This window comes from Manis javanica, chromosome 3, assembly GCF_040802235.1.
Source record: "Manis javanica isolate MJ-LG chromosome 3, MJ_LKY, whole genome shotgun sequence".
NCBI classification, from domain to species: Eukaryota; Metazoa; Chordata; class Mammalia; order Pholidota; family Manidae; genus Manis; species Manis javanica.
In genome coordinates, this window is record NC_133158.1 from 204,348,655 (window position 1) to 204,375,913 (window position 27,259).

Here is a 27,259-nt window from a genome sequence, read left to right on the forward strand (position 1 = left end):
AGAGGACACTAATAAATGGAAATACATCCCATGCTCTTGGGTAGGAAGAATTAATGTTGTCAAAATGGCCGTCCTGCCTAAAACAATCTACAGATTCAATGTAATCCCTATCAAAATACCAAGGCATTCTTCAACAAGAGCAAATAGTTATAAAATTCGTATGGAACCACAAAAGACCCCGAATAGCCAAGGCAATCCTGAGAAGAAAGAATAAAGCTGGGGGATTATGCTCTATAACTTCAAGCTCTACTAGAAATCCACAGTAATCAATACAATTTGGTACTAGCACAAGAACAGACGCATAGATCAATGGAAGAGTCTAAAGAGTCCAGATGTCAACCCAAGCCATATATGGTCAATTAATATACCATAAAAGGACCATGGATATACAATGGGGAAATGACAGTCTCTTCAACAACTGGTGTTGTCAAAACTGGACAGTTACATGTCAGAGAATGAAACTGGATTGCTGTACAACTCCATACACAATAGTAAACTCAAATGGATTAAAGACCTGAATGTAAGTCATGAAACCATAAAACTCTTAGAAGAAAACATAGGCAAAACTCTTCTTGAATATAAACATGAGCAACTTTTTCATGAATATATATCTGATAAATAAAAGGAGCAAGGGGAAAAAAGCAAAAATAAATGAGTGGATCTATATCAAATTAAAAAGCTTCTGTACAGCAAAGGACCCCATCAGTAGAACAAAACGGCATCCTACAGTATGGGAGAATATATTCATAAATGATATATCCAATAAGGAGTTGACATCCAAGATAATATTAAGAACTCACACACCTCAACAAACAAAAATCAAATAACCTGTTTAAAAATTGGGTGGAGGATATGAACAGACAGTTCTCCAAAGAAGAAATTCAGATGACCCACAGGCACATGAAAAGATGCTCCACATCGCTAAACATCAGAAAAATGCAAATAAAAACCACAATGAGATATCACCTCACACCAGTTAGGATGGCCAACATCCAAAAGACAAACAACAACAAATGCTGGCAAGGATGTGGAGAAAGGAGAACACTCCTACACTGCTGGTGGGAATATAAATTAGTTTGACCATTGTGGAAAGCAATATGGAGTTTCCTCAAAAAACTAAAAATAGAAATACCATTTGACCCAGGAATTTCACTCCTAGGAATTTACCCTATGAATACAGGATCCCAGATTCAAAAAGATATATGTACCCCCATGTTTATCGCAGCCTTATTTACAATAGCCAAGATACGGAAGCAACCTAAGTGTCCATCAGTAGATGAATGGATAAAGAAGATGTGGTACATATACACAATGGAATATTATTCAGCCACAAGCAGCAAACAAATCCTACCATTTGCATCAACCTGGATAGACCTAGAGGGTATTATGCTCAGTGAAATAAGCCAGGTGGAGAAAGACAAGTACCAAATGATCTCACTCATCTGGGAGTATAAGAACAAAGCAAAAACTGAAGGCACAAAATAGCAGCAGACTCACAGAACCCAAGAATGGACTAACAGTTACCAAAGAGAAAGGGACTGCAGAGGGTGGGTGGGAAGGGAGGGATAAGAGGATTAAGGGGCAATATGATTAGCACACATAATGTAGGTGGGGGCATGGGGAAGGCAGTATAGCACAGAGAAGACAAGTTGTGATGCCATAGTGTCTTACTACGTTGATGGACAGTGACTGTAATGGGGTAGGTGGGGAGGACTTGATAATGGGGGAATCTCGTAACCATAATGTTGCTCATGTGATTGTATATCAATGATACCTTAATAAAAAATAAATAAAATGCACAAGGTTCTATATAGTTTTTCAGACTTATTTGAAGTGATACTGGACTATTTTACATGATAGAGGGCTATCAAATTTTGGAATAGAGTGGAGTTGAGACAGCAGTGTCTATCCATAATATGAAACATAACAAATTTTATTTCCTTTCTCAAATTTTGTATTAGAATGTAAATTAAATTTCTACAAGTTTATTTCAACATTCAGATGGGTCATCCAGCACATTCCAAGTCTTTCTAGTTGTTTATATTTCATTTTGCACATCAGTGACCCAGAATATAAAGGCGATTTATAGCATCTATAGCAACTCTAAGAAAGCGTTAAGAAATATGTGCTATGTTCACAGAAAACCTGTGTCAGTCTTCAAAAATTAAAGAAAAGTGGTGGTCCTGGGAATTCAGTATAGTGGGTCAGGGTCCCACTGGCCTCAAGAGCATATTTCCTGGATGTTTTTGTTGGTACACCTGGAATTTTTTTTTCAGTTTAGAAATTTTGAAGTACTTTTGAAACTACCTAGAAGTAGAAATCCAATTCTTTTTTAAAGCCCTTGTTTTTATAAACCCCATTCCCCACTTACATGGTTTGGAGTATCTATTCGAAGCAAATCCCTATCCGAGTTCCCAGAGAGACAAACAAATGGAGAAATGGCTACTCTTCCTTCCTTGCAGTTCATCAGGTGAAACACAAGTTGGGAGTCTTCACATTCTTTACCTGCAAAATCTGGCCATAATAGGATAGGATAGATTCACTTTCAAAAATCATCCAAATTGTTGAGCGTCACGCGCCTATTCTAGACAGTGCTGCAGGGGATGCCGTCAGCTTTTCTAGTCCTACACTGTAATGAAGACTCGATAAGGTATATCACAGAAAGTGAGTAGCACATCTTGGCACAGTATACATTCAATAAATGGTAGCTATATTATAACATTTCATATTCTATTTTAGTTGCTTTGATCAACAGTTGATGAAAGACTAAATTTAAACTGTATACTCTTTTAACACAAAATTAGTGTTTTCACCTTGGTGCTTTTTCACACCAACTCAGAATCTTTCTAGAAAGGGTGTTCCAAGCAGCCAATATCAGTAGGTTTGGAAATGGCACATGGGAATTTCTTTTTTCCTTTCCTACTCTTATAAACACAAGATCGTTCATTCAAAACTGGCTCAAATTTGCAATGGAGGCAGAATATTCACATGCCCCCCTTTGGTCTCTGAGATGTTCATCATGCTACACTTTACTGTCTTTTGTTTGCACTGCCCCTCTCTTTAGTAGGGCCCTGGCAGCTACAAGCTCTGCTGCCTTGACTCTTTCCAACTGACAATGTTAGGGTACAATGGAATCAGGAAATAGCTACTCACAGCTCAACTTTTCCCTTCATCCCAGTCACCTTTTCCTGTACTTTCCCCTGCATTTTCATCCAATAGCTTAGGAAAAATAAGAGCAAAGATTGAGACTGTTTACAATATACTAGGCACTGTTTTAAGACAGTCACATATATTAACTTAATTATTTAATTAAAACTTACCCAAATTCAGCAGGCAATGGTATCTGCATTCTCAGGTATCTTTTGAGAAAACTGAGGCATGAATATGAAATCTTGCTCAAGGTCTCACCACTAATTAGTGGCAGAGCCAGAATCTGGACCTGGGGAATCTGCTGAGAGTCTACACCCATGAACACTGTGCATTTTTCTTCTCAATAAAACAAGTGACAGAATAGTCTCTGGTTTCCCATAATCTCACAGATGTCCCCCCACCTCCCTTTGCCACACTTGACCCCAAAGCAACTTTTAATCAAGATGGTTTATAAATCCAGTACCTTCTTGACTTCTAGTAACAGTTTCTCTGGAAAGGACAAGGGTCCCTGTCATGCTAAGGCAGGCTGAACTTTCCAGGGCTCTACTCTTGTTCTGAGATAAAATATACTTGACAAGATTATTTATTATTAAAATTGTTTCACAGTGGAGCTAAGATAGACTCACTTAATTTTGACAGTGGCAGTTCATATTCCTGTTTCATATCAGCAAATCTGGAAACAATTAAGAGGAAGGAGGCAAAGTCTTCAGTAACTTTCATGTTATACTCATTTAAGGCGGCATTAAAATCCTCAGGGAGATCCTCAAGGAACACCTAAATCATCAAGAAAAGCATCAGAAACACCTACAGGTCAAGTATTTTTAAGAAGAGTAAAGATCACTGCAATACAATTCTACAGTAACCTGCTTATTCAATTATGTAACTGTTTCATTCCTTCATCTGTGAAATTGAGGTAAAATTCATTTTTTGTTTCTATTTGCGTTTACAAAAAGCAATACCAGTACTCTGAAAAATTTGCTTTCACACTACTTAGTCAAAACCATCTTTTAAAAAAATAGAAGCACACTCTCAAATGACATTAGACTAGTGGCATTTTTGGAAAGTAAGCAACAATATAATCACCCTTGCATGCCTGGAAAAAACACAAGAATGAGATTTTTAAAACATCGCTATATTTATCTTGCTAATATTTTGTTAATTATTCTTCCACCTATATTTATAAAAGAGATGCAGTTCTATTTTTCCTTTTATAATGTCCTTATCAGGTTTTGGTATTAATTTTAGGTTTTGCTCCAAAAAGAATAAACATTTCCTCTTTTGGTATTCCCTAAGAAGCCTGTGAAAAATTGGTATTACTCTTTAAATGTTTGGGCGAATTCACCAACAAATCCATATGAACCTGGGTCTGGTTGTGTTTTTGTGGAAAAGGTTTTGTTGAATAATTGATCATATTTTTAAAAGATATCAGAAATGAGTTTTTTAATATCTTCCTTGGTTAGTTTTGGAAAGCTGCATTCCCTAGGAATTTTTCCATTTTGTCCAAAAAAATCAAATTTATTGGCATAAAGTCATTCATCATAACATCTTTTGTTCTTTTTGATGTCCAAAGTAAGATCTCTAGTAATGTCCAATTTCCCTTCCTGATCTTTCTTGCTAAAAGGTCCTAAGTGTTAAAAAATTTTATAATTCTTACAAAGTAGCAACTCAGGCTTTGTTGATTTCTATTTTGTATAATTATTTATAATTTACTTCATTTTGTTCTCATTTTATTATTTCTTTCCTTCCATTTACTTTAGGTTAGGTTTTTGTTTTGTCTTGTCTTTGTTCCTAGCTTTCTAAACTGAAAAGTCAAATCATTGGCCATTTTCAGCCTTACTTTTTTTCTAAGGAATTGTTATAAGACTGTAAATTTTCTTTCAATCATTGTATGAACTACATCTTGTGTTTTATGTTTTCTTCATTATTATATAATTAAAATATTTTATAATTTCCATCTTATTTAGTTTTCATCCCATGTAATGAGTTAGAATTCTTAGAAATGAGTTTGTTTAATTTTCAGGCAATGAAAATATTTCTGATTTTTCTGGTTAGTGTTTGTCTATATCTATTTCCTTCATTTTACTTACAACCTTTCTGGGACTGTATAGCTAAGATGTGATTTGTGTAAACAGCAGATTATTATGTGTTTGTAAATACAATCTGAAATCTTAGTATTTTACTTCATGTAGTTAGTACATATATATTCCACATAGTTACTTAAACAGGTAAGTTTATACATACTATATTAATTAGTGTTTGTTTTCTATTCAGACTGCCTGTTAAATACTCTTTTCTCTGCTATTCTTGTATTTTTTTTACTTAGTTTTCATCTATTAACATTTATATGTGTATTACTTTCCTAGTCTTTACAGAGATTATAAAACATATCTTCAATTTTTACAACTCTTAATACTACAAGAAGTTAAAACATTTAACTCTATTTTCCCTCCCTAACACTTGCATTATAGTTGTCATGCCTTTTAGTTCCATGTGTGTGTGTGTATATGTTTGAAATAAATATATTTGAAAATGTATAACACATTACAATTATTTTTGGGTATGGTAGATATATATTTCTTTATTATTCATGCCCTCCTACATTTTTATATTTCCCAAGTTAAGATTTTGTCTATACACCTAAAGTATATATTTACCATAGACCTTTAACACACACACAAACACACACATATACTGTTAGAAGTAATAAACAAAATCAGCAAAGTTGTAGGATATAAAATCTATATAAAAATCTTTTTGTTTCTATACACTAAGTATCTGAAAAGGAAACTAGATAGTCTTATTTACAGTAGTATCAAAAAAGAATAAAATACTTAGGAATAAGTTTAACCAAGGAGATAAAGATCTCTACACTGAAAGACTAAAACACTGATGAAAAAAATTATAACAGACTCAAATAATGGAAAGGCACGCCATGGTCATGGACTGGAAGAATTAATACTGCTAAGATATCAAACTACCCAAAACAAAGTGATCTACAGATTCTATGCAATTCCTATCAAAATCCAAATGGCGTTTTTTACAGAAATAGAAAAAACAATCCTAAAGTTCATATGGAACCACAAAAGAGTCCCCAAGAGCCAAACTGATCTGGAAAAAAAAGAGCAAAGCCAGGGCACCACAGTCCTAATTTTTGAATACATGATATACAGTAATTAAGAATATGATGCTGCATAAGGACAGACTTCTAGACCAGTGGAACACAGTACGGAGTACAGAAATAAATCCATGTGTAAATGTCCAGCACATCTCTGACAAAGGTGCCAGAAACGCACAATAGCAAAAAGATAGTCTCTTCAACAAGGGTATTGGCAGAACTTGATATACATATGAAAAAATGAGATTGGACCCCCACCTTATCCTATACATAAAAATGAACTCAAAATGGAATAATGGCTTAAATATAAGACCTGAAACTGTAAAATTCATAGAAGAAAATAGTAGAGACAAAGGTGTTAGCAACAATTTTTTTTTTTCGATATGATAGAAGAAGCACAGGTAACAGAAATGAAAATAAACAACTAGGACTACATTAAACTAAACTAAAAATCTTTCACACAGCAAAAGAAATAATCAAGAGTGACAAAAATTTCCCAGAACATGAGAAACTATTTATTAACTATCTATCTGATAAGGAGATATAGTATTCAAAATATACAAAAATCTTCTACGACTCAATAGCAAAAATTGGACAAAGGACTTGAATAGATGTTTCCTCAGAGAAGAAATAGAAATGGCCACCATGTTGTTGAACATCACTAACCATCAAGGAAATGCAGATCAAAACCCCAGTGAGATATTACCCCATGCCTATTAAGATGGCTTTTACTGAAAACACAAAAGATCACAAGTGTTGAGGAGGATGTAGAAAAATTAGAACCATTGTACACTTGGTGGGAATGCAAGTTGGTGCAGTCCGTATGGAAAACATATGGAGATGTCTTCAAATAATAAACAAAAAGAACTATCCTATGATCCAGCAAGCCCATGTCTGGGTATATTTCAAAAGAACTGAAGTCAAGAATCTTGAAGAGCTACTTGCACCCCAATGTTCACTGCAGCATTATTCACAATAGGCAAGATAAGGAAATAATCTAAATGTCCATCCAGCAGATGAATGGATAGGAAAATGTGGGATATACATATAATGGAATATTATTCAGTCTTAAAAAGGAAGGGAATCTTGCTATTTGCAACAACATGTATGAACGTAAAGGACACCGTGATATGTAAAAAAAAAAGTCAGTCACAGATGGACAAACACTGCATGATATGAGGTATCTGAAATCATCAAACTCTTAGAAGCAGAAGATTGAAAGATGACTGCCAGGGAATTGGGGAAGGGAAATGGAATTTCTTTTCATCAGATATAAAGTTTCTGTCATGCAAGATAAATAAGTTCTAGAGATCTTTTGTACAACACAATACCTATAATTATCAATATATTGCATCATGGGCTTTAAAATACATTGAGAGGATGAATCTCATGTTAAGTCTTCCTACTTAAAAAAAAACAGGGAAGTTTTGGGAGGTGATATATATGTTTAGAACCTTCATTGTGGTGATAATATTATTGGTGTATATGCATATGTCTAAACTCATTAAGATGTATACATTAAATGTGTGTGATTTTTTGTATATTAATAATTCCTCAGTAAAGCAAAAATGGTAGACATATGTGTATCCTACTGATGCTATTAAATCAATCACCATACCCTATTTAAATTATGTGTAAAGCATGTGCTAAGTATATGTACATTTATGCATGAAAACACAGAGTGGAGTGAAACAATTTTCTCCATTTTCTTCTAGCTTTCATTATTTTGGTTAAAATGTCAGTTTTCAATCTTAATGATTTTTTTCGTGGAAAAGTCTATTTCTGTTCTAGCTGATACATGATTTTTCTTTGTTTTTGATTTTCAGCAGTTTTAGTTTAATGCTTCTTTATATTTAACCTTTTTGAAGTTGGCTAAGCTTTGAAACTAAGGAATGTAATCTTTCATAGCTTTGGAAATCTCCCAGCTATTAGTTTTGAATAGTCTTCAGCCATTTTTTTCTCCCCCTTCTTTTGGGACTCTTATTACATAACATTAAACCTTTTGAATATGATCCGCATTTCTCTTATGCTACCTGCTTTTATTTTTCTTTCTCCCTGTGCTGCAGTTCGGATACTTTCTATTGAGCTGTCTGTCACACTGATTCTGACTTCTGATACGCATATTCTGATCAGACATATTTTAATTCTGGAATATCCATTTAATCATCTGGTGAAATTCTAATTACCTGGTGTAATTTTCCATCCTTTCATGAATTTTGTCTATCTCTTCTCCTATTTTCTTGAGCATATGAAACATACTTAAAGTCCCTGTCCATTAACTCCAGTATCTGAATCATTTGTGCATTTGCCTGCTTTTCTCCTGCCAATTGGTAATATATTCTTACTTCCTTATTTTTTTAATTTTTTCACCAGAAATTGTTTAAAAAGGATGTAATAGGCTTCAAATGAAGCCACAGTGAATTCTCCATCTTTGTTTCTGGCCAAGTGTGTGAAATGCAATCACCTTAATCCAAGTAAGACTGAAGCAAATTGGGTTGTTTTCCAGTTTTAATAAATCTCAGTCTCTGTCTGATTTATCTCTGTTCCCAGGTCATGGCCCTCTGGGATTTTGAGATTAAGGCTGGTGGATCGCAGTCTCCCCGGCTCTAAAAGACCTACTCTGTCCTGAAGACTTTCCCAAACTGCTTCTACATCTTCTAGCCCTAGATGGCTTCAAACATGTCTTGAGAGGGATACAGCAGATGAATAAATGCACCGTTTTTACTTATAAATGCTACAAGACTGAAAGAAATTTGGTGCAGTTGCCTGACATTTTATGGAGATCCAGCTCAGGATATGTCCCATGGTTAAAACTTGCTATGACTCTGGAGTTTCTAGTCACCCAAGCCCCGTGCGATCACTCAAAGCTTTATTGGTTTTTTGTTTGCCTGTTTGTTTTTAATCTCACAGATGCTTGCTGCATATGCTAAGTACCATTTTCAACCCATTTCCATAATCAACAGATTCTTTGGGAGAAAAATCATGATTTGAGATTCTTATCACACATTCGACCGATTTCTGCCATTTTATAATCTAATGGCAATCTAATCTTCATTACTCCCACATCTCTCTGTTGCAATAAAACTGATGTACCTATTGTATCCTGCTGGGAGTTATAAAAATTTCCAATAATCCTTAAGAAAAATAAAGAGAGAGAGAGAGAGAGAGAGAGAGAGAGAGAGAGAGAGAGAGAGAGAGAGAGAGACAGGAGGCCTCCACTGAAAACCTTTCTTATATTGAACCATATTTTTATGATGACCCTTTCCATGATTCCTGCTTTTAGTCTATGTGAGTCAAGGGATGTTTCTTCGATGAATATTCTAGTATTTTTTCAGTGAGGACATTATAATTTACAACGTATACTTCCTGTCTAGTCTTACCTCAAGGCAAAAGAGTCTAAAGGGAACTATAGATTCAGTGATGGGAACTACTAGTATGCTTAATGTGTAATTGCCTGTATTTTTTCTTTAGCTACTGAATGCTGTAATTTGATAGAATCAAATGGAAAACATGAGCAAAAGTTTTTATCCTATTTTTCTCCAAGGCATTTAATCTTTTGACAGACTCATATAAGGGGACCTCTGAATTGAATATTAAACAAAACACTGAGAAGGAAAAGAACAAATTATTGTTTTACAAAACAAATTAATCTATAGAACAATTAATCCTGTATCCTATATTTTAATATTTAAATTGAATCCTACTGCTGCTGACAGGATCTTTTTAATGATCTTAATTATTTCCAGTTACCATATCATAAATTTTACCTTTGATTGATGAAACTTGTGAGAAGTTTCCAGAAACTTGGCTGGAAGATAGCATCTTCCAAACAGATTTGCCAACACTAACACTAACTTTTCCATGACATCTTGAGAAAAATGCTTTGAGCCTAAAAAAACAAAGTATCTTTGTTATAAATGTAAAAAAAGTGTGTTAACCCCATTTTTAATATTTAAATTGAATATTACACTGCATTTTACTTAACGGAAACTACAAATTTGTGACAAATAGAGCTACTACGAATGACTATATTTGCTGGCAGTTTTATATCTCCCTCTGTTTCATTCCTGCCTCTACCATTCTAGTTCAGGCCTTCATCATTCCAGCCACAAACGACTTTAACTCCTGACCTGGATTCTCCCCTCTTCAGTCTAGAGTCAGTTTTCCTAAAGCATTTTATGATTACATCTCTCACCTACTCAAAAATTTCTGATTGCATCTCAGTGCCTCATAAACAAAATCCAATCTCCTTAGCTTAGCATTTAAGGTCTTCCAAAATTCAGCACACAAGTAACCTGCCAGCCTCATCTCCTGCCTTGCCTTCCTGTCACTCACATTAAGATATGATCAACTTGACTTACTCTCTGCCCTTCACAGCAAATGGGCATTATGGTATACTGGTTGAAAAGGTCCTGCATATAAAAGTTGGGCTCTAGAGTCACACTACTAATATTGGAATCTTGGCCCTGATACTTATTAAAATTTCATGAACATGTCAATTTATTTGACCTCTCTGTGTCTCAGTTTCCTCATTTACAAAATAGCATATTATCTGTTTCATACTGTTACCAAATTTTCTATCTGCATGTTTATAGCCATATATTCCCTTGCACACACACACATACACAGGAATGAACAGAAATGTACTTCCAGCTGCCTGAAATTATTTCTCCTCTTACAGAGCTTTTGGTGGGGCAGAATTTCCTTAGGATCCTTGTTTCACAGAACAATGCAAGTTCAGAGCATAGTGACTAGACCTATGGTGTGAAGTATAGTGTTCCTACAAGCTAACAATAAAGGATTCCCCAGTCATATACCAAATTTAAGCACAAAGAGGGAAACATTTCTTTTAGAGACAATTTAAGGATCTATGGTTTAATTATAAAAATAAACAGCAGTTATTAATTTCACAAAAAATTTACATGAATTGACAAAAATATATTTATAGAGAAAACAAGGTTTTAGATTATGCAACTGATATAATATGAGATATTTAAATACAATATATAATTATATTCAAAGAACAAAATGTTTGGAATATTCACAAATATCAACATTGACTATTATTTTTATCATAATGATTTCCTATATCATTTTTCTATGATGAACATATATTACATATTGAATTAGAAGAAAACATTTATTAAATTCATATATTATTGAATATGTTCTGAATCCTGGAGTCAAGAAATCACTGATGTTAATAAGAACTTAAAATTTAAAAATAGGTGCTACAAAATATGGCTGTCTCCCATATAATCTATATTAGGAGGTATACATAAAAACATTTTTTAATCTAATTTGGTATCTCTACATTATCGAAATATTAACTTGTATTTTCCTTATAGAAAAAAATATTCCTGAAGTGCTGCCTTCACTACAGCCTGTTACTATTGGTCTGTACATAGGAAGCGTCAAGCTTACCTTTCCTAGTTGGCTGACAGAGATCATGGAAAAGGCCTTTTACAAGAAAACTGACAAAAACAAAATTAGAAGGCTCATGGTAATGCAAATGTGATACTAGTCCAGCAAATCCCATCAGGTTACCTTCTTGATCTAAATAGCCCTAAAGAACAAAAATAATTAGTTTGGCTCAACTCACCACACACATTAATTAATAAGTAATTTATTAAGTGCTAGCTTAAAACAGTACCTAGAGACAAGAGAGACTGATAATCATTACATGGCCCAAATTGGATAATTCTATTACTCATAAGAAGTATTAATCATCGGCTACAACCCTCTGAAGACTACAATTAGCTCAGCATGATCAGAAGTGGGGACAGTACCAATCCTCCTTCACCAGAAAAAGTACAACCATACCTCCTTCACCAGGAACTGCAAAGCAAACAAGAAGTAAAGTTTCAACATCTCCATGACTCTGGGTTGTTTGAAGGTCAGCAATGAATGCCTTAGCACTGACAGCACCTTTAAAAAACAGCATCAAATTTTTAAAAAATCTTGGTGTATCAAGTTCATTTGGGACTAAAGATTACTCTTAGAATTTGAACATTAAAATCACTTAGAACCAAGTAGTTTTTTTTAATCATAAAACAGCTCATAGCAATTAAAAAATAATTGTATAGTATCATGTTTACACTAGAAACCAAGCAGTATTTTTATCACTTTGGTTTTAATAGACCTAGTCCTATTACTATCCAACAATATTGAAGAACATGGAATAATATACTATCTTATTTTGTTCCAGAACAACCCAGGAACTATAAACCCTTAAACTGAATTCATATTTATTATCAGATTATTTGACAATATGTTTCATTTCTGATGATTCTCTTCAGATATCCTTAAACAGCCTATTAAAATATCTATGATGTTTCAATGAAAGGTAAATTTCTAACAACACCAAAATTTCAACCAGGTTGCCTTAAGACCTGAGAGTTTGTAGGACCCAGGAAGACTCTCTATTCACTATCAGGCCAGTGGAGCAGATGGAAGGAAAGGGGGAGGGAGGAAGCGTGTCTATTCCCCATCACCCCACCTTTGGTGTAATGCTCTTTGAGGGTACCAAAAATGCCCTTTCCTACAACCTCTTATTGCTATTGCTCTACATTTAGTCATAGATGACAACAGCCAGACCACAGCAGAGGGTTAAGGGTGAGAAATTCATGGAGGCTCACTGTAGACAACATTATTAAAGTCTTAAGATAGGAAGGTCCTGGAAGGCTGGGGAAAAGATGGCAGAGTAGGAAGGAAAAGCAGAAACCTCCTCCCACACACAGCAAAGAAGCAACTACAGCAAATACAACTAACCCTGAAAACAACCTGAAGACTGCAGGACAGACCACCTACACCTGGTAAGGAAGAGAGGACCAAACAGAGAGGGATAAAGCAGAAGAACCACAATCAGGTGGGACCCAAGCCCCTTCCCTACCTCAGCCCACAAGACAGAGGGAGAAGAATGCAGCAGGGAGGGCTCCAACTCTACACACCTGGCCCTAGAGATCTGCTCTGGGAACACAAGTCGACATTGCATTGGGCTTTGTTCATCAACAGGGCAGGACAGCAGAGAGAGTTGGAGCCCTCTGGGAGGATGAGAATCCTGCCACTTGAGGACAGGCAAACTTCATCTGTCTCACTGAGTCTCAATACAGAGGTGGCAGTTTGAAAGATTTACCATCAGTGGGAAGGGTGCAACAGGGGTGAGAGTTGGATGGAGCTCTCACTGCAAGAGAAAAGGCAGGAGGTTGATGCTTCCCCAGCCTTCCTTGAACCTAAATGTTCAGGCACTCATGGGAGTCCCCAAATGCTCCACCCCCATCCCTGATAGCTCAATTATAATGTACATCCTTGCATACCCACTTGTCTGCTCAGCATGCTCAGCCCAGGAGCACCACCATCTCTGAGAGGCAGACAGAGGGCAGCCCTACCCACAATGATCTCAGCACAAGCATTGCTGCTCATCTCACAAACATCCAGCAGAGGAAAGCTGCCATCCACAGCACACTGACATCAACCACTCCTGAAAGACAGGAGAAAGGTGGTGGTCCCACCCATAGTACACCAACAGCAACTGCAGCTCCACCACAATGAAGAACCAGGCACAGGTAAACAAAGAATCTGGAGCTTCTGGGCACCACAGGACATCTTCTTCATAAAACCATTAGTCTCCAGAGCAGGGGGCATAGTGGATCTGTCTAATACAGAGCAAGAAACATAGAAACAATGACAAAATAAGGAGGCAGAGGAATATGTTCCAAACAAAAGTACAGGATAAGACACTAGAAAGAGGCCTAAATGAAACAGAGATCACCAATCTTCTTGATAAAGATTTCAAAACAACAGTCATGAATATGCTTACTGATCTGTTGAAAAGTATTGAAGATCTCAGGGAGGCCTTCAACAAAGAGATAGAAGAGTTGAAAAAAACCCCAGTCAGAGCTAAAGAATACAGTAACTGGAATACAAAATACAATGGGAAGAGTGAATAGGAGACTGCTGCAAGTATAGGAGATAATCAATGAAATGCAGGTTAGAGAACAGGAAAACCATGAAGCTGAGGGACAGAGAGAAAAGGGAATCTCTAGGAATGAGAGAATGCTAAAAGAACTGTGTTACAACTACAAATGAAAATGATAGTCACACATAGGGGGTACCAGAAGGAGGAAACACAAAAGAGTAGAAAATATCTTTGAAGAAATAATTGCTGAAAATTTCCCCAATCTGGAGAAGGAAATAGATACCCAGGTCTTGGAGGCACAGAGAACCTCTAACAAAAGGAACCCCTGGAAGACAGCACCAAGACATAAAATACTTAAAATGACAAAGATTAAGGATGAAGAGAGGTTGCTGAAAGCAGCTAGAGAGCAAATATTTCTTACAAGAGAAACCCCATCAGGCTATCAGCACACTTCTCAGCAGAAACTTTACAGACCAGAAGGAAGTGGCATGAAGTATACAACGTATCGAAACAAACGGACTTTCAACCAAATATCCTCTGACCAGCAGGATTATCATTCAAAATAGGAGAGATTAAAAGTTTCCTAGAAAAATGGAAGTTAAATAATTCACCACCACTAAACAGGAATTACAGGATATATTAAAGAGATTTCTGTAAATGAACATGTTCTTAAAACTAAATCTTTTTACCAGTGAAAATAAACCCATAGTAAAGGTAGTGGACCAATTACTTAACAAGCAAGTATGAAGTTCAAAACAAAAAAAAAACAAAAGTAGTAAAATCAACAATAACAAAATCAGTCAAGATATACACAAAAAATGCAGATTATGACATTTAATACATAAAGTGTGGAGTAGGAATAAGATTTAAAAAAATACTTTTAGACTGTTTGAAACAGAGCAAACTTCAACTTAATATACACTGCTATATATTTAGGAAATATCTATGAACCTTATGGTAACCACAAGTCTAAAGCCTATAATAGGCAAACTTTTTTTTAAATACCCAATCACAACATGAAAGAAAACAATCAAATAACAAGAGAAGAGCATAGGGGATGAAGAAAAGAATAGAGAGAAACTACAAAAATAACCAGAAAAAACTTAATAAAATGCAGTAAGTACACACCTATCAATAACTCCCTTAAATGTAAATGGACTGAATACACCAATCAGAAGACACAGGGCGGCAGATGGATAAGGAAACAAGACCCATCTATATGCTGCCTAAAGAGACTCACCTCAGACCCAAAGACATACACAGGCTGAAGTGAAGGGATGGAAAAAGCAGAAGCAGCAGTACTTATATCAGACAAAATATATTACAAAACAAAGAAACTAACAAGAGAGAAAGAAGGGCATTACATAATGATAAAGGGGTCAGTCCAACAATAGGACATAACCATCATAAATATCTATGCTTCCAATATAGAATCACATAAATATGTAAAATAAATACTAGCAGAATTAAAGGGGTAAGTAGATTGTGATATATACACTTTTGAACAAACTACCACATCAATAGACAGATCAATCAGACAAAAAGTAAGGAAGGAAATAGAGGCACTGAACAATACATTAGATCAAATGCACTCAGCAGATATCTACACAACATTCCACCCAAAAGCAGCAGGATACCTATTTTTGTCAGGTGCACAATGAATATTCTCCACAATGGATCACATACTAGGCCACAAAGAGAACCTCAATAAACTTAAAAAGATGGAAATCTTATCAAACAACTTCTCAGACCACAATGGTATGAAACTAGAAATAAATTGAAAAAGAAAACAAAAAAGCTCACAAACACATGGAGGCTAAACAACATGTTTCTAAATAATCAGTGGATCAATGATCAAATTAAAACAGAAATCAAGCAATACATGGAGACAAATGAAAACAAAAATATGATAGTCCAATATTTGTGGGATGCCACAAAAGCAATTCTAAGAGGGGAGTACATAGTAATACAGGCCTACTCAATAAATGGGAATAATCCTAAATAAACAGTCTAAATTCACAGCTAATGAAACTAGAAAAAGAACAAATGAAATCCAAATTACTAGAGGGAGGGACATAATAAAGATCAGAGCAGGAATAAATAAAATACAGATGAATAAAACAACAGAAAAAAGTCAATGAAACCAAGACCTGGTTCTTTGAAAAGATAACAAAATAGACAAACCCCTCACCAGACTTATCAAGAAAAAAGAAAGAGACAACAAGTAAACAAAATCAGAATCTAAAAAGGAACAGTCACAATGAATACCACATAAACATAAAGAATTTTTAGAGAAATCTATGAAAAATTCTTTGCCAATAAATTGGACAACCTAGAAAAAATGGACAAATTCCTAGAAAAGTAGACATTCCCAGACTGACCAAAGAAGAAGTAGAGAATCCAAACAGACCAATTACCAGTAGAGAAATTGAAGTGGTGATCAAAAAACTCCCAAAAAACAAGTGCAGGACCAGATAGCTTCACAGGTGAATTCTACCAAACATTTAATCAGCTAATACCTATCATTCTTAAAGTATTCCAAAAAGTAGAAAAAGGAATACTTCCAAACTTATTCTATGAGACCAGCATCACTCTAATACCAAAAGCAGACAAAGACACTACAGAAAAGAAAATTATAGACCAATATCCCTGATGAACATACATGCAAAAATCCTCAACAAAATATTAGCAAACCAAATTCAAAAATACATCAAAAAGATCATCTATTATGACCAAGTGAGATTTAGTCCAGAGATGTAAGAATGGTACAACATTCATAAATTAATCAATGTGATACACCCTAATGACAGCAACAAAAATAGGATAAAGCCATTTGATAATCTCAAAAGATACTGAAAAAGCATTTGGTAAAATTCAGCATCCATTCATGCTAAAAACACTCAACAAAATGGGTATAGAGGGTACATACCTCAACATAAAGGCTATATATGACAAAACCGCAGCCAACAGCATACTCTATGATGAAAGACTCAAAGCTTTTCTTCTAAGATCAGGAACAAGACAAGGATGCCCACTCTCACCACTTTCATTCAACATAGAACTGGAGAGCCTAGCCACGGCAATCAGACAACACAAAGAAATAAAAGGCCTTCAGATTGCTAAGGAAGAAGTTAAACTGTAACTGTTTGCTGATGAAATGATATTGTACACAAAATTCCTAAAGAATCCACTCCAAAACTACTAGAACTAATATCTGAACTCAGCAAAGTTGCAGGATACAAAATTAATACAAAGAAATCTGTCACATTCCTATATGGTAACAACAAACTAGCAGAAAGAAAAATCAGGAAAACAACTCCATTTACAATTGCATCAAAAAAATGAAATACCTAGCAATAAGCCTAACCAAGGAGGTGAAAGACCTATACCTTGAAAACAATAAGACACTGATGAAAGAAACTGAAGACAAAAATAAATGGAAATCTATCCCATGCTCATGGATAGGAAGAATTAATATTGTCAAATTGTTCATCCTCCCCAAAGCAATTTACAGATTCAACAGAATCCCTATCAAAATATCACCAGCATTTTTCAATGAACTAGAGCAAATTATCCTGAAATTCATATGGAACCTTCAAGGACTCCAAATAGCCAAAGCAATCTTCAGAAAGAACAAAGCTGGGGGTATTATGCTCCCTGACTTCAATCCATACTACAAAGCTATGTAATCAAAACAGTATGTTAGTGGCACAAGAACAGATCCATAGATTAATGGTACCGAATAGAGAGCCCAGATACAAAACCACACATACATGGTCAATTAATATACAACACAGGTGCCATGAGTATACAATAAGGAAAAGACTGTCTCTTTAGTTACTGGTGTTGGGAAAACTGGACAGCTATGTGTAAGAGAATGAAACTAGATTATTGTGTAACTCCATATAAAAAAGTAAAATCTAAATGGATCAAAGACCTGAATGTAATTAATGAATCATAAAACTCTTAGAAGAAACCACAGGCAAAAATCTCTTGAACATAATCATGAGCAATTTTTCCTGGACATATCTCCTTGGGCAAGGGAAACAAAATAAAAAATGAACAAGTGGGGCTATATCAAACTAAAAAGTTTTTGTACAGCAAAGGACATCATCAACAGAACAAAAGGGCAATCTACGTTATGGGAGAGTATATTTGTAAATTATTTATCTGATAAGGGGTTAACATTCAAAATATATAAAGAACCCATACACCTCAACACCAAAAAAACAAATAACCTGATTAAAAAATAGTCAGGGGACCTGAACATACATTTTTCCTAATGTATACATATGGCCTACAGGCACATGAAAAGATGCTCCACATCACTAGTCATTCAGGAAATGCAAATCAAAACCACAATGTGATATCATTGCACACCTGTTAGAACGTCCACTATCCAAAAGACAAGAACTAGTAAGTGTTGGTGAGGATGTGGAGAAAAGGAACCCTTCTACACTGTTGGTAAGAATGTAAATTGGTGCAGTCACTGTGGAGAGCATTACGGAATTTCCTTAAAAAACTAAAGATAGAAATACTATATCCAGTAATTCCACTTCTAGGAATTTATGCAAAGAAAACAAAATTCCTGATTCAAAAAGACATATGCACCCCTGTGTTTATTACTGCATTATTTATAATAGTGAAGATAATGAAGAAACCAAAGTGTTCATCAGTAGATGAATGTATAAAAAAGATATGGTACATATACAGAATGGAATATTATTCAGCCATAAAAAGAAAGAAATCCTGCCACTTTGACAACATGGATGGACTTTGAGGTTATTATGCTGAGTGAACCAAGCCAGGCAGAGAAAGACAAATACCATATGATGTCACTTATTTGTGGAATCTAAAAACAAAACAAAACAAAATTAACAAACTAGCAGTAGACTCAAGGCATTGATAAGTCTGTTGGTTACCATGGTACAGGCACTGGTGTGAGTGGGTGGGGAGTGTGAGGGGCTTAAAAGTTCCAAAAATTCTCAATCACAATATAAGTTAGTCACAGGAATGGAAGTTCGGCTTGGAGAATATAGTCAGTGATCCTGTAACATCTTTCTATGTTGATAGATAGTAATTACCCTAGTTGGGGTGAGGATTTAATAATGTGTGTAACTGTTGAATCAGTGTATTGTATTCTTGAAACCAATATAATATTGTGTATAAACTATATTTCAATTAAAAAAGAGGAAATGTAGATAGCAAAAAATAAATTAGTATCAAGTATCAACTATGCTTCAATTAAGGAAAAGAGACCCACAAAATAGAAAATCCTGGGGAGAAGAAGTTGAAATAAAAGAATTTTAAAAAGATTGATATAATTATATAGGCAGAAAAAAATCAACTTAACTAAAAGAGAACAGGAATCAGCATGCCTTCTCTAGAGGAGATGCTAAGAGTGTGCACCTCTAACAACAGTAAATGCCAGAAGGAAATGAAGTTTCTTTATTCGATGGGATGAGTAAAGAGAATATTCTAAGAATCTTATGCCCACTCTTGAGTCTTTGACATGTGAGGGTTACAGATAGATCTTAAACATGCCAAGGCAAAGGAAATAAACCTCCCTGGTAACCTTTCTGAAAAAAAATTAAAAGCTTGCAAGAAGATGTATTTTCTCCTTTACAGAGGTAAATATTAAGAACTCAAAAACAGGGAAATTTTGGGTTAAACTGATATATGCCTGTCTGTGACCATCAGAAACACAAGACCCAGCTCGTCACAGAAGTCCTACAAGAACCCTCACCTCAGCAAAGATGATCTGATTTAACCGGTGTACTAATCATACACAACTGGGGAGAGTGGGTCCCTTTCATGACACATCTTCATAAGTATGAAAATCAAGTTATTTCACCATGAAATTTAAATCTTTCATTGTGGGCGTGGATGCAAAATATTCATTTATCTGAGAAAAAAGTTCAGCAAAAGTTTACTCCCACACTCTGAAGTCCACCTAAACGTAAATATATCAGTGTTTAAAAACCAGATGGACACCTATGCCTAGAAAAAAGTATCTAAAAAATAAATACCAAAGTGATAGATAATATGATTGTCTTTGGAAAGTGAAACTGGGTATGGGTGCTTTTTGTCTTCTTCCAACTTTTTACATTATCCAAATGTTCTGTGATGAACTTAGGTTACTTTTTTTATGAAAAATAAACCCTTTCATTATGAAATTATAAAAGTAAATCTTTTTGTTCCTAACGTGGAAACAGGAATCTAAACAGTAGCCATGACCCTTAACTACTACAGGACAATGCATATCTCACATGAAAAAAGTAATCCTGGGTCACTGCAAATCCAGCCACAAATCCTATGATTGATAGAGAAGATCAACAAAACTGATTATTGTTCTAAGGCCCCACCCCATCTTATACTGTTCAAGGCATTGCAAAGCATTAATGACTGATGAAACTCAGAAGGTATTGCCAAAGACGGCTCAAGAAAGAGTGACGTGACCACAGCCTGACCAGGCCACCATGACCACACTGCCTGAGACAGCGCTGAGTGGGCACCTTTGCATTCGCGTCCTCTGGGTCATCTCCCTTGGAAGCCAGCAGCATGAGTCGCAGGACCAGAGAGAGGCCGAGAGGGAACTGCCCTCTCAGTTCAGGAACCTTGGATTTTATGAGTTTTTCTATTTTGGGCAACGGAATATCAAAGAAATATACATCTCCTAGCAGGTCTTGACCTCGTCTCCCAGCACGTCCAGACATCTGGAAAGAGAAGAGAAACACAAATTAAAACTTGGCTAAATACTTTCTCCATCACAATATAAGAATTGAAAATACCTTGCTGGGTTGGGGAAAGTAAACTGTGCATATGTCCAATCATTAGATACCTGAAAGTAAAATTTGGAAATTTACCATATCTAAGACAGAGCTGAAAATGACACATTTGTCATTACTATGTATTTATTTCATGCCAAAAATTGTGCTAGATATTTGTGATACCTACATATTTGTGATATATAGAAAAAACAAAAAATAAGACTAGACCCTATTTCAAATTCACTTACAGCTGCACTTACTACATCTATTCTCCCCTTTCCTTACCCACTCCCTGTCCCTTTCTCTCTCATCCACCGGTGTGTTGAGTTGCAAATCACTATAAAAATTATGCACAAATGGAGGAAATACATGAGATAAAATTAAGAAACATTTGTAAAAAGCAAGTTAAAAACAAACTTTTTACATAATATTTGTTCACATTGATTAAGTGCTTAGAATGTGCTAAGTCCTTTAAAATTTTTATAAGGACCTCATAACAATAAGCATAGGATGAAAATATGGTCATTTGTTCCGTTTTAGAGTAGAAACTGGGGCATAGGGAATATAAGAAACTCGCCCACAGTCAGACACCAGGAATTGGGAGACCCTGGATGATTCAAACCCTGGCATTACAACTCTCAAGTTCATCATCTGAAATACAGTAACATCCTGGCTCCAGAGCTGTAAATCTAAGATTCCCAAAGGTGATTTGGGAGGAGAATTCACATACAGCTTAGCAGCAGGAGGAGAAATCAAAGGACAGATTGGCAAAGGCAAATAATAAGGATGCTATACTGGGTAGAAAGGAGGCATATAAGGGAATGAGAGGGATTACAGAGGTGGGAGGGGCACTTTGATAAAACCTTGAATGTTGGCTAATACATCTCAGTTTGATGCAGCGAGCAGAAATATTCATCAAACGTTCCTAAGCGGGGCAGCCACGTGAAGACAGACTAGACAGACCACAGTGTGTGCAGGACACAGTGGCACAGGGAGAATTGAAAATCAGGAAAACTGTTTCAGTAATACAAGGCCACGAATGTGTGATGTGAGATTGTGCAAACAGAAATTGCAAGGCAAAATCGAATGCCGCTACAGAGAGGATGAAGTGGGCTTGGTAACAGTGTGTGTGTTCGGAGCACAGAAGAGAGAAGTGCTCTTGCAGCTTAGGCAGCAAAATCACGTGCCCAGAAAGTGAGCAAGTAAAAGTTTACTCAACACCTCTGAGGTGCATCTTTCCTGCAAAGCACTTTTTAAATTCCTGCAAAAGCTGTGGATTTGTGTTTGTCATGCCTATTCTGGAGACAAGAGAGGAGCCACGGGCCATTTAGATGTCCCACCTAAGGTCACATATCGGCTTAGTGATGGCCTCATCATCTTGAAGCCAAGTGCTGGCTACTGCAGCACAGCCAGAGTGATGGTCAGGCATGAGTGAATGTGAAGGCGTGCTAGCCCAGGAATTACAACAGATTTGTAAACTAGAAGGTAACATTTGCAAACTATTTATGGCTATATTTTAGTAACACATCATTGAGTTTATGTGTATTGCAGTACCTGTCTATAATTTAAAGCGTCCAGATAGATTGAGTTTTGAGCAAAAACCACAGATTTACAAGGCATGTTGATTCCCAAAGCAAGTGTCCCAGTAGCTGTCACCACCTAGCAAGAGAATAAACCAATTACTTCAAAAAATGTCATTTCAGTAGAATGCCGAGTACTGACTGAAACTCTGAAATTCAAGTGAGCCACAAGGAACCTAGAGATACAGGTGCCCTGGTGCACCTGCTGCATCACAGAGCCACACGCACGTGTCCAGCTCAGGGCCATCCCAGGCAGTCTGTGTATGTTCTTCTGAATATGTATCATTCATTCCATTCTCTGCCCAAATTTAAAGAGAAATTTCTGGACTACCACACCCAAAACAACCTCTATCATCATTATTTCTCTCCCTATCTACATTATTTCTCTTCAGAGCCTTAAATGACAACCTCAAGCCATATTATTTACACCAGACACCAAGCTCTATACACCACAATACCCCACACAATATGTATTTAGTAAATGTTTTTTAATAAATGACTAGAAAGGGAATCTCCCTAAGACAGGACAATAATACTTTACAAACCCCACTTCTAGTCAGTTGCCTAACATCCGCTATAATTTATTTGTGGAAGTTATTTCTATGGAAATAACATATTTAGGTAATAGGAGCAAAGGAAAGTTTCATTTTTTTCTGCTGAATTGCCAATGCTAACTGACCAGAAAAAGAGTTGGGCAAACTTTGAAGTTTCTTAAATAATCCACATTTGCTCATTTTTTCATATAATGTTGGATATTCCCAATTGCTCTTTCTTTCTCTTTATATTGATTACCATACATGCCATGGTTAAATGTTGAAATATAAATATTTGGGATAATTTTCTGTAATTATTCTGTAACTTGGGTCTATACATCTGTTAAAATGAAACACACCATTTGTTAACTGTTTTTCTAAATTTTTATAAGAATAAAAATGGGAAAAATAAGAACTTAAGCTAAAATAAATACCTTTTCAAACATAAGTTTTCTATAACAAAACTATTACTAGTTCCATAGTACCTTTTCTATAGTGATCTAATTATTTGCTAAATAATACTAATTAAGCAACTGTTATTTAACAGATACTGAGACACAGTATATGCTAATCAAAATACTTGTGCCTCTTTCCCTCAATTCATGATCATGTAGAAAATTTTGCCTGTAGTTATTGACTTTAAAAACAAATAAATAACTTATTATTAGTTAAGAGAAAAACTAAACAAAGTTGTTAATGATATATTTCGGTTTATTTTCAGACTGCAAAATTAGCCTTTAATTAGATTGTCGAATCCTTCTCAAAATTTAGCTTTATTAAAATTAAAAGATATTACCTAAAATAACAGAATCAACCTCTCTCTCATACACATGCAAACACACACAAATATAATGAACATCACACAAAAAAATTAATATGGATAATTTGAAAAGTTCAGGGTGTATTTTTAAATATTCCTCAAGGTCTCAATTAAGTAGGAAATTATATAAACCCTCTTTGTGAATTTATCCCATGCATCCTCATGGAACATAATAAATAAAACATACAAGGTTTTGGTTTGCACACAACTCAAGGTGATCTTCCCCCTGTCTACTATCAGAGACAGGAGAGAGAGCATTTAGGAGTGACACATTTTAAAACTCTGCCAAGATATGCAATGGGCCTTGAGGAAGTGTACATTCTTGCTCTTATTTAAACTATTACACTGAGAAAATATCTGATCAAAATGCTCTCATAAATATCCTCCAAACTCATGAAAGAATCCTTATAGCCAAAATTATGGGAAAGCTGACAAAATCCACCAGATAGTACAAACGAAAAAGCAAGAAGTTGTTCCATGATCACCATAGGTATATTTCATTATAGAAATATTCAAAAAAGTATCAGTTAAGGGAATATTTTAATCTCATGAAAAAGAGATCCACTGGATGATAAACTTTGGCTCCCTCCCTCAATTAAACGAGATGGGGGAATATGCAGTGGTATTGTAGGCTGCCAAAAAAAAGGCATAATTAGAAAAGAAAAAAGAAGTAAATTTCTAATTTTCATGGGCATTCAGCTTGATGTAGACACAGCTTCAATTTTTAGAGATGAAAAAATTTACATACCCTAATAAATCCTTTCCTGAAAAGAATCTCAACTAACTGTTTTTCTTTGAAGTTCATAGATGCATGATGATATCCAATGCCCCTTCTTGCCAAAGCCTTCAGTTCTTCACCTTTCCTTGTGGATTTTACTCGATCAAACACCATGTGTAAAGTCTAAAAGAAGCAAAGGATTTTAGGAGTTTTGATCGTTTCTTACCTAATTTTTATTTGAATCAGATCAAAAACATACAATTGAAAATAACTGGCATACTGTGTAATAACTCGGCCACAGGAGGTAACTGCTTGAAATTGACTCTTCATTAGTAACAGAGAGCATGTATGGCAGCCACTTAACTATGGAAAATATTCCCTACCTCTGAACAGACTGTCTCCCACAGTTGCACCCTTCATCGCACCTCGGGAGTGAAAAGTACTGACAGAGCAGTAGGTGAAACCCCAGAGGTGAGTGGCCTGCCCCTGCTTGAGAGGTCAGCTGCCTCCTGGAGCCCTGGAGCCCTCCCTGAGGGGAGAGACTTCCCCGGGAAGGCAGAGCTCATTCGCTCTGTGAATGCTTTCTTCTCACTGTAAATCAGTCACAGATGCCTTAAAAATATCCAGGCCTTGAGAATGAAACCCACTTATGTACAGTCATATGTATGAAGATAAATACTGCTTATGAAAAGGAAAAAAGTAAAAAAAAAAAAAACACACCCAAGTATCCAAAAGCAAAAGGCACAGTAGTTGTTGAATCATCCATCCAACGGACTATCAGGGGTCAACTGCTGACGTAAATACATGCCTACTAAAAAGGAAGAGACCATGAAGTCTAGCAAAGTGTGTGTGTGTGTGTGTGTGTGTGTGTGTGTGTGTGTGTGTGTGGTCACAGATAAAGAGATAACAGGTTCATCCAGGGCAATAATTGCTGCGGATGGATGGCTTTGCTTTTATTATTACTAACTTGTATTTTCAAATTTGTCTACCAAAAGCTTGACTTACTTGCAATGAAAAACATTTTAAAGAAGAAATGGCATAGCACTTTTAGGTAGGTCAATGCCTTCTTAGTGGAATGTTTTGACAATAACAGAAAATCTCTGATTTTAAGAGACTCTGTGTGTGTTGTTGAAAGTGTATTGGACCACATATACCCACATATTCCAATGAGCTGTGTGAGATTCAAGTTTAGAATTGGGGGTGTAAAAAACCATATCATGGGAAAAAACAATGAAAGGGCAGATGCTGCCACGGGTTAGTTGTTAATAAGCTAGGAAAAAAATCTTCAAATCCTAGTCCTGTCCTTTTCAGACATGCTCCCCAGCGTCCCGAGGAGGCACGTGTAGCCAGGTCATATACAGAGATTTCTACCCGGGAAGAGATGGTTCTGGTTTCACAGCAGCCCTGTCTGAACGAGACGGAAGTGAAGGTGGGCGAGTCACACGGAGGACCGCGTTGTTCCCAGGGCTGACCTCAATGTCGATCATTTTGTGATCAGCATATGTGCAGTCTTCAGGGATTTCCAGATTCTTCTCTAGAATCTTGAGCAGATAACCATATTCAGCTTCATGTATCAGGCTTTGATCCATATTTCTGGGCTTTTTCTTGCTTTTTTCATCTCTATTCATAAAAAACAGATTTTAAGTAATGAATCGTCAGATGTGGCCATGGTGGAAGCCGGGACTTGGCACATGCTCCCATCACCCAGACCCCCGCTCTGTCTCCATCTGTGCCGTTCTGACGCAGTCGGCCCTCGGGGTCTTGTGGTCCCTCATCAGAAACTTCCCCTGTGTACCTGTATTTCCTTGGAAGATTCCCTTCCCTTCCTGCTGCAGGTGGTCTTGCTCCCAAATCCTGTTTTCCCCAGATGGCCTCGCTTCCCTTTGCTAAGGTGATGAGCACCTCTCCTCAGCCTTCATGACACTAGCTCTAGGTAAGGCTGGCGTCCCCCTGCCCCACATTGCCAGTTGCAGGCCACTCTCCTCTCCTTGGGCAGATGCTACCCCTGCTCTGTGCTGGGTGGCTATGGGCCTCCAGGTTCGGGCAGTACTCTAGAGGAGGCCACACCCTTGCCTATCTTCCTCTCCTCCCCTTTTTCACTTCCCTCACTTGCTTACAGGCCCCTCAGGAGTGCACCCCTTCAGTAATGCACATGCAGACATGCCCGCCCATCTCAGAGCGCCCCCTGGGCATCTGACCGGAGTCACTCCAGATGACTATGCTCTCCTCCGCCTGGAATGTGACAGCCTCTCACAGACAGCCTGATCACTTGTCCCTCCCTTCATTATTTTGTTGGGTTGGCCTCTTAAGAGTGCATGTAAGACAACTCCAGATATGAGAAGATGAGTTCACAGGCTGCCCATCACCAACTGCTCTCACATCCAACTAAGGTCTCCTGTAACTCCAGGGAGAACGCCAGGACAATGGAACCGCATGACGATGCAAAGGCCTGCCCTAACGTTTGCAAGCAGTGCCGCACGTTCAGAGGCCCATGTGTTGTCCAACTATTTATAAGTTTTAAATCAAGTATTTTAAATCAAATAAAATACATTCACTCCTCCAGCCTTGACAAACAGAGCTCCACAACAACTTGGAATTTTGAAAGGTGAGAGTGAGCTCTGGGAGGGTACATTTTCAAGCTCCACTGACTCCTGA

General features: G+C 36.4%; 1 protein-coding gene across 7 annotated transcripts in view; it reads right to left on the reverse strand.

Moving 5' to 3' along the window:
- The window catches only part of DDX60 (DExD/H-box helicase 60), a 96,853-nt gene that overhangs the window by 12,485 nt on the left and 57,109 nt on the right, over window positions 1-27,259 (reverse strand). For 3 of the 7 annotated variants that reach the window (XM_037024656.2, XM_037024655.2, XM_073232635.1), the window contains exons 27-35: window positions 26,077-26,224; window positions 24,635-24,787; window positions 22,508-22,612; window positions 20,699-20,899; window positions 12,089-12,193; window positions 11,690-11,831; window positions 10,033-10,154; window positions 3,777-3,924; window positions 2,372-2,514 (exon numbers count right to left, since the gene is read on the reverse strand). In XM_037024656.2, coding sequence (XP_036880551.2) covers window positions 2,372-2,514; window positions 3,777-3,924; window positions 10,033-10,154; window positions 11,690-11,831; window positions 12,089-12,193; window positions 20,699-20,899; window positions 22,508-22,612; window positions 24,635-24,787; window positions 26,077-26,224 — 1,267 coding nt within the window. The other 4 variants (XR_012129632.1, XM_073232637.1, XM_073232636.1 and 1 more) reach the window with 4 other exon arrangements.